This window comes from Phalacrocorax aristotelis, chromosome 1, assembly GCF_949628215.1.
Source record: "Phalacrocorax aristotelis chromosome 1, bGulAri2.1, whole genome shotgun sequence".
NCBI classification, from domain to species: domain Eukaryota; kingdom Metazoa; phylum Chordata; class Aves; order Suliformes; family Phalacrocoracidae; genus Phalacrocorax; species Phalacrocorax aristotelis.
In genome coordinates this window covers 203,606,575-203,615,222 of record NC_134276.1, presented here as the reverse complement: position 1 = coordinate 203,615,222, position 8,648 = coordinate 203,606,575, and the positions used below count along the sequence as shown (strand labels likewise).

General features: G+C 39.9%; 1 protein-coding gene across 1 annotated transcript; it reads right to left on the bottom strand.

The window, feature by feature from the left end:
- Nucleotides 1-3,959: 3,959 nt before the first annotated feature.
- SYPL1 (synaptophysin like 1) lies at nucleotides 3,960-8,289 on the bottom strand. The gene is made up of 5 exons (XM_075092467.1): nucleotides 8,221-8,289; nucleotides 7,358-7,476; nucleotides 6,022-6,226; nucleotides 4,970-5,158; nucleotides 3,960-4,091 (listed from the first exon to the last, which is right to left on the bottom strand). Exons 1-5 carry the CDS (start codon nucleotides 8,287-8,289, stop codon nucleotides 3,960-3,962), a joined length of 714 nt encoding a protein of 237 aa, XP_074948568.1.
- Between the last annotated feature and the right edge of the window lie 359 nt (nucleotides 8,290-8,648).

Below are 8,648 nucleotides of genomic sequence, written 5' to 3'. Positions count from 1 at the left end.
TCCCTCCCCCTTGTGAAGGAAAATAAGTCTTATCCTAATGAACCAGAAGAGGACATGTGGTTATTTTTCCTTTTCAAAATCCTGCTTGCTGTGGACTACACATCACACTCACCTTAGCCTGCAGAGCCAGGATGCTGGTACTGTTTAGCTATATAGAACATACACATATGCAGCTTTAATTTCTACAAAACATAAGCACATATTTTACCAGTAATAGTCCGGTCTGCCATCTTTGGTCTCCCTGTCTTCTGAAGGAAAGCACTATAGGGATGGAACGCACTTGTTTCACGTACAAGGAGTGAAAGGGAAAGTTCAGCCCTATGGAAAACAGGAATGTCTCTTTGCATATGAAATTTCAGTTTTTGTTGGAACAATCAGTCATAACGTGCTAAGCTTTCCAACTCTGTTTCAGTTGTTGGCTAGACCTTAGCCATCAATCAGACATATACTGGTCTAATCCATTCCTGCTCCCATGTGTACAAAAATACACACAATTACCATTTTATAACTAAGCCATCCCAATGACTAACAGGGCTATTTGTGACAAAGTCAGTTTGTTGTAGAGCTGGAGCTTTAGTTGGTAGATAAGCACATACTAAAAAGACAGGAACAGAGTTTCGTTAAAAATACTAAAAGTTAATTAATAAAAACATTTTAGCCACATCATGTGTAAACTTAAATCTCAGGGGAATAAGAGATTGAAAAACTTAATTGATCTGTAATTATCAGTGCTTTTTCTTAGGCAATATGAGAAGTCATAGAGGTTTTACATTTTAGGATGAAATACATATTTTAAATAAGCATGCACAATGACAAACAGGGAGCCTCTGGCTAAAAGACAAAAAAAACAGGAGGCAAAGGCAAACAATGGCCCATCGGGTGTTAGGAAAAAAACATATTAGAAAGAAGGTACCTCTGGAGAGAATAAAAAAAACCCAAAACAAAAACCCACCAAATGAAACTTGGTTCAGCCTCTTGCTCAAAGCAGTACTAACTTTGATTAGGTGACAAATAATAATTTGCTTCAGTTCTAGTTTTGAAATGTAAAATATAGTAATAAAATTACCAAAACATATAAATACTGAACTTCTTAACCTTGTACTAGTGATCCTGTCATAGCTCACCACGATGAAATAGCAAAGCTTTATATCTCAGGTGTCTGCAATTACATTAAGAGAGCAGAGAAAGTCCAATAGTCTTGACTTGCCCCCCAAAAAACACACCAACCCCAAATCCACACACCACACCACCAAAAAAATAAATCCTATGTGCAGTAACAAAGTAATTTTCTTTCCCCAGCTCTCCTCTGTCCCTCTCTTCCCTGCTACACATAGTGATATAGATATAACATTACAAAACACGCCATCTGTGACAACTGTCAGTTCAGAGCAGCATTAAGTAATAAATGAACTCACTTCAAGGAGGAATGAGGATTTAAGGTCCAAAGTTAGTATTTGGACCATGGAACTGATGCAAGCAAAGAGGTCAGAAAGGACACCACAGAAGTTGTCAGCAGGGGTTCTCGAGAGGCAGGAGAACAGCTGGTGCAAGAGCACTTCAAAATAACACCTCCTTATATTTACAGTCAATTGACTTAGTACTTTAAATCTCAATAAAAGCTCCGTATTCTATGCTAGCTAAACACCAAAGCACTGTAATTGCTATATAAGTAACCTTTCCACAAAAGTCACACTACATTTATAGCTCAGTGCAGTTCTGCTGGGTAGGGCCCCAGCAGAGATTAAAGAAAAGATCACATTTGTTTTTTATCATCGATACTTCCAGTGAAGCTTCAAGACCCAGTTCAGACCACTGAGATGACAGAAGACTACCCAGCCATAATTCGTATTCTGATGGTAAAGCAAGCACAAACAGCATGGGACTGCTAGAAAAATGCACATGCCCTGGCCCACTTGAATATCACATCTACCCAAGCAAGGATGTGGAAGTGAGCTGGGTCAATCACTGTGTTAACACCAATCTGCTTAGAGACCTTTGAGCATGAAGCTAAAAACCACTTTATTGGCAAAACCACATGGTGGTTTCATCAGCCCTTTAGATCAAAGCCCAGTGTTTCTACCCCCCTCCCCCCAACAAACCAACCAACCCATAATAGAAGTAACTGGTTTCATGTCTCACTTTAGAATACAAGAATGATATTGCCCTTCGTAATAATGATAAACCTTATGCCCCAGTCTTCTCCCGCTGAGAATTGCCTCTTGAGTTGCAGAAGGTCCAGGACACAGAGGGAAGGTCCTGAGAAGGCTTCGTTATGATTTTGAGTGCCATACTTTTGATGCAGGAGTTGGAACTGAGTACTGCTTTTCTCTTATCTTTCCTCAAGAGTCCTTTGTAAGGCAGGGTAATACTTGCTACTTGAGTAACCACTGAGAAAAGTCAAGCCTGTTCCCTTGCAGCAGTAACATGGCTAGTATTACTAAACAGAAAACAGCAGCAGCTCATTGCTTTTAAATCCCTTATCCAGGAACAGGGAAGAATCAGAACAGCATGCTTTTAGAAAAGGACACCTGAACATTGCACTTCTCACCCCTTCCAAAAGGAAATTCAAATGAAGTTTTGGACAGTTATAAGTAATGAAAGCCCCCAGTATGGGCTGACAGAAAGAAGTGCTGGGCAGCACCAGTCAGCTTTAGTCTACAGGAGTGATAGTCCGCTCTACAAAAAAACCAAGGCATCAGTGTAAAAACCCTTCTTTAGCACAGATAACAAGGTCAGCAATAGCTAAAGCCATGTCCCAGAGGCTACAAAGCCAATACATTTGCACTGTTACAGCAGTAAGGACTCAAGGCACATTCTTTCAACAGCAGTCGTACTGAGTTTTGGACTCTTTGGACTGCAAGCTTACTATCAGAAAGTCAGTAGCTCATGCACACCGAACAATTAGGATTTGTGCTATATACATACTATTATGTCTATTTTAATCACAGTTTAAACAAATCAAAAAGCTTTATTAGATTTGTCAATACAAACATTCTTTCTGGGCAATTCACAGTCAGTCAGATATCTTAAAGAAGCCCACGAGAAGAACCAAATATTGCTCCCAATGAATAAGGTGAACAACATCAATGAAGACTTAATCTTATTCAGACATCTCCAGTTGTGTCCTTTCACACACAGACATTGTTTATGCACCTCAAAAGGAATTCATAGAAGCCCAGACACTAGCAGTTAGAGTATATCAGCTTTGATTTCCACAGTATTTCTGAGAGTTTTGGGCCATCCTTTAGTTTGGGGTTGTGGTGTTTGTTTTTTTTTCCTCCTTCAAGCATATAGGTCATCTATTGCACACATATAAACACTCTCATCTTTATTAAATGATTTTATAGTGAAACTATAAGGCATCTTCTTGTTCAGAGATTATCCCAAGCCATTAAGTAGTAACAACGTAAGAAGTAACATCCTTCCAGACAGGCCTGTCAGCAGATTTGATACAGTAATCTGAATGGAATATCTGGAAAGCTACATGTGATGGCTGCAACTCTGACAGAGCTGAGAGTTCTACTTAGATGGCTTTTGCAAGTTATCAGTGATACTAAGAAGCCAAACTGCATTTTCACATGCCCTAGCTGCATTTACATTTCATTTTTTCAGCCAAGGCTTGTTAGAACAAAAGAAGTTGCAGCAATAACACAAACAGTTGATTCTCACCTGACCCTCCTATGAGGCTAATTTAAGAATCTGAAAGGGTCAGCAACCAGATAACCTCAACATTCTGCTCCTCAAAAACTGTAATAAAGCTGCATATCTTAGAAAGGTATAATATATTTCAAGATATTTAAACACTTCAGTTGGAGTATCCAAGACCTTACATCAAACCATAGTACAAAATGGAAGTTTGTACGAAGTATCATCAGTTATTATTTAAATAAATCCTAATGGCTCCGTGCTCTTGGCAGTGTGATATAAAAGTGGAAGCACTTCAAAGTATCACCTTGTTTTTATACTCGTCTTTGAGTTGGATATGTTCCTGGACTTTGAGAAATTCTGCTTGATTGGTTGTGCAGGTTGGTGTCCTTGTATACAAACCAAATATTTCCTCCCCATAAAACCATATTAAGTAAGCCAAACACCTGTAGGTTAAGAAAAAAAAAAAAACAGATTAAGATATTAAGTTGGGTGGGTTTTTTTTGTTGTTGTTGTTTGTTTTTTTTTAAAGCCAGACTATGACTTCAAGGCAAGCCAGAAACAACCACCATCTTTGACACCCCTTTGGTTGGGACAAGACATTTCCACATTAGATTGTAATAATCTATTTTAACAGACTTCTTTGGAAATCAAATAGTCAACTTTATACTTTGCATGGAATTAAACAAATTCTTTTCAGGCACTCAGCACCTCTACATATGCACATCCAGAGCACATGGTTAATTATTACTGGGCCAATGAATAACAGCCAGGATTTTGAAAAGCAGAATTCACTAGGAATATCTTACAATAGGCCTCATTTACCCAGCTGTGAAGAGGTTTTTCTATGAACATGAACTTTATATCTTTGTATTAAAAGGATCTGATGTGTAAAAAATGTTCACAGTTGATTAAAAAAACCTAGGTTTAGCACCAAGAGACAGAGGAGGAAGCATAGTGTTTCCTCCTTACTTATATTGGTCAGACCATTTGGGTGGCTCAGTAACATATTTTAAAGGTGCTCTTGGCTACAGGCAGAAATAATAGAGACACTCAAATATGTCTGGAAATGCTGCATCTAACAGCTCTAGAGACAGATCCTAGCAGTTGTTTCTTTTAGTTTCTTTGAGGGAACAAGTTTCCTTCTAATGAAAAAATTTCGTTGGTGTTTTACCACAGTGTTAGTGGGCCTAAGTGACTGATAAGATTGCTTTATGGGTTAACACACAAAGCAACACATGCAATCAGTAGAACAGGGCTCTCAGGTGCCATTGGCTATTTTCTAACACATTTATTGTGCCCATATGGCAGAAGGCATACATACCACAGACACATTCAGAGCTCCCATCCTGGTCACAGAAGCAAAATGACAAGTTGTTCCTGGTGCTTTACAGGACTCAATTCCTGGAATAATGCTGGCCCCTGTGGATATTTTGATGTCAGCAAGTGCCTTTCCCCAAGCAAAAGTACTGACCAGCCACAGAAAAGCTGTGATGACAGTGATAGTCAAGTCCTGCAGAAGAGAAGTACTCATCATGAGGTTAAAAAGATGTGCATAAATGTACATAAGAGAGCAAGGCAGAGATAGTATCAATTATATTAGCAAAATAATGGCATCAGTGCTGATGATCACAAGCAAATTTAGCCATTAACAAAGTTGTAACTACAACACAAGTTATAGTCTGTGTGGATAATCAGCTACAAAACTGTATGCCTTTTGCATGTATCAAGCATAAGCAATCTTATCCTTTGTAAGAAATGAGTTTCTCAAATCAGATGCCTAGCACTTCTGTTATAAAAATTTAAGTCACAGTTTAGTAAAGTGGGGGTGACAGGGGAGAAAGAGAAGAAGATTTAAATCTGGATGGCTGATATGTTGGAATTTGGCTTGAAAAGTCACTAGGACTGTTTCTGGGCATGCTCTGAAATTTCTTATTCTGTGAATCAGGGCTTTGGTACTTAAGGTGATTAAAATTCAAAAGATACCCATTTCCCTCTGCCAGTTGCATCTGTATAGCAGGTGGTCTGCACAGGGAAAATTCCCAGAGACTAGTGAAGGAGGTTGCACCTATGGAACAACTGTATATTCAAATACATGATACAATACAGAAGTTTTGGTGAAGACACTGTTCACGTGAAAAGGTGGAACTTCATTCCACTCTGCTTCAATAACAGCATAAGGAACGATGCCTTGGATATTCAAGGGCTTTGGGCCCTCTTTTCTTCTTGAGTGCTCTAGTGACTAGTCCGAGATACTTGTGTTCACGCTCCATCTACTGAATATTCCTAAGTTATTCAGATAGTCTTGATTAGCAGTATTTTTCATCTCTCTGTGGTTTCAAAGGTAAAACATTAAAATATCTTAGTATTACTTACAGTTAGGGGAAACTTGCTGTTTTGCTGATACACATGCTTATATCCAATATATACCACAAGGGCAGCAATGCAGTAGAGGAATACCACCACTGCGAGCGTAACAAAGAACTGTGCAGAAGAGGAGAAGTTGCCCACGAGATAGACGTCAGTCCAAGTACCACCGCAGCGTTTTGGGTTTGGTGCACTAAATACAACAGTGTTCAACCTGCAAAGATTATATCTTTCATGTAATTAGAGTTTACTATACAATGGACACTTCACACAGTCATGCTTTACAGTAACAGTGCTTCAGCATTCTGGTTGTGTAAGTTTACTCTAAAAGGCAATTTGTATAATGTATCAGTTATACAAGACAAAGATTTGTCAAGGTATCTGAAGATTGTTCACCCTCCTACATTGAGATATGCGATATCAATTTCAGGAGAAGAGTCTTAATTTTACCTCTAGAGCAACTGAAATAAAAAACCCTGATTTGAAAGCAGACTTAATGACATTGTTTCAGAGACTGGCAGTTAAACGTGGGATCAGGACTTAAAAGGCACAGGAAGTTCAATAAAACCTGTGTGACAGGCAGCAACCACTCAGCGACCAGCACAGAATAATTTCAGATTCCCACTCTCCCCTCCAAGTAATGCTGGGTTTTCTGACCAGATTCTATACTTCTGTAGTAGCTTTTACTAGCTGGCCTCTGAAGCTGTTTCTATACCTACATCTATGCTTACTGAACACATCTGGAACACTGACTGCACTTGTTATAACTGTGCAGCTGTGAGAACAAGGAGGAAGCCTTCCTCCTCATGCTTCAGGAAGGGATCTTATCTCTACAAGAGCACTACAACAACAGTGGAGTATTTAGTGTTTCTGTACCCAACACCTTCACCAAGATCATAGTGGAATAAACTGAAAATTAAGTTTTTTCCATTCAGTCTTTCAACAAAAGCACGATGAGGGCACAGCCAAAATAAGATTATCTGGGCCTCCAAAGCAACCACAAATTGATGAAGAAATATACTGTTAAAATTAATTGTATTGTTTTGTTTACTAATTACCTTCTGTAGCATTCATGCACCAATAGAATATAGCTTAAGGTAGAGTGATACAAAGCAGTAATACAGCCTATTGCCGTTTCTACCTACTTCTTTCTATAGGGCACTGAGCACCACAATTCTGTGAAAAATTACAAGTAAGTATTTATTGCTACTACAGAGCAAGCCAGAGGTTTCATATGTACGTTCAGATATAAACAGTATGTACATATTCATAGGGAGACAGATAGGGAAACAAGTTAATAATAAATAATTAGTGTATGAATGACAACTCTAGAGCTAATACTCACCTGAATGGATAAGCAAAAGCAGCTGTAACTGTTCTGTTTACCACACCTTTGCAGGAAACTAGAAGGGTAGTTTCGCCTTGAAAGCCTCCACATGTGGCAAAAGCAAAGATGGAAAAAATCTATAGGAATCAATACATAGACGTATTAGTGCACACCACTATAGCTCAAAGAACATAAGCTCAACATTTAGATGAAACAGCTAATGAAGGCAAGAAATAAGGACAAAGTTAGCAATGGTAAAGTATGAAATGATGTCAAGAGGTAATGAAACCATCGAGTTTCTATAATCCAAAATTATGAGCAACACCACTAGCAAAAGCTCATTTGAAAGCTCTTTTTGTTTATATTTTCTTAGCTCAACAGAATTTTTTTTTTTATTTTGAATGTTAAAAGCCAGCACAGTACCTCGTGCAGTTGGTATGAGAAGTATTTTTAGGATCGTCAGACAACCACAACCAAAAATTAGAGTAGCTAGAAGGTACATGCTCAGAGTATTGCGTACCCGCTTGGGTACATAGCTCCCATTTTCCCTTTGTTCAATAGCAAAACCCTAAACCCTCAATAATCAGGATGCACAACAGCACAAATTACTATGACAAACTTGTGATTAACACATAGACTTGATATATCTGTCAGGAGAACTGTTTTCTTCCCTCCCAGTCAGAAGGCTTAGCTGAAGAGCAGCTTTGTGTTGAACATCCTCCATCAGTGACACAAGGCAGGGGAACAGACAGGCCAGTAGCACATGCCTTTTCAGGCCTACCCAGCTAAGACACAGTAGCAAAGCCAGGCCTGGGAAAGGAAGAGAAAGAGTTCCACAGTGAGAATAAGGCTTTCCCCTGTGCCTCCACAGCTCCACTTACCCACTCAAGGACCTTAATGAAGCCCAGAGGCTCCAAAAGCACACCAAAGTCCACCCTCAAGCCAGCCATCCTGGGAGACACCAGAACAACCAGCAGAGGTCCACACCACCACCTGTCCACAGCTCCAGTCCTGTGCAGACACTCCCTATAGGGCCAGCCCCTGTGCTCCTCCCTGCCACACCCACTTACCTCACACTGGGACTGGCCCCACCCCTCTTACCTCACACTAGGGCTCTTCAGCCCTAAACCAGAGGCCAGGGGAGGCTGGTCCCAGTGGGAGGGGAGAGCCTAGCTGTGTGGGGTGGGTGGTACTGTCATGGAGGGCTCTGTCTGTGGGCCAGGGAAATGGCGCCGTAACTGCCGTAGGAAGGAACAGCTTAGGCCATTCTGTGGACTGAAGCAGCAGTGATTTCCTTCCTTCCTTCCTT

Bases quoted from the DNA above. Each gene is read 5' to 3' on its own strand.
- SYPL1 (XM_075092467.1), bottom strand. From the start codon at position 8,289: ATGGCTGGCTTGAGGGTGGACTTTGGTGTGCTTTTGGAGCCTCTGGGC. The intron at 7,477-8,220 runs GTAAGTGGAGCT...TGATTCCTATAG, and splicing joins TCATTAAGGTCCTTGAGTGG to ATTTTTTCCATCTTTGCTTT. The intron at 5,159-6,021 runs GTAAGTAATACT...TCTCTTCTGCAG, and splicing joins ACAGCAAGTTTCCCCTAACT to GACTTGACTATCACTGTCAT.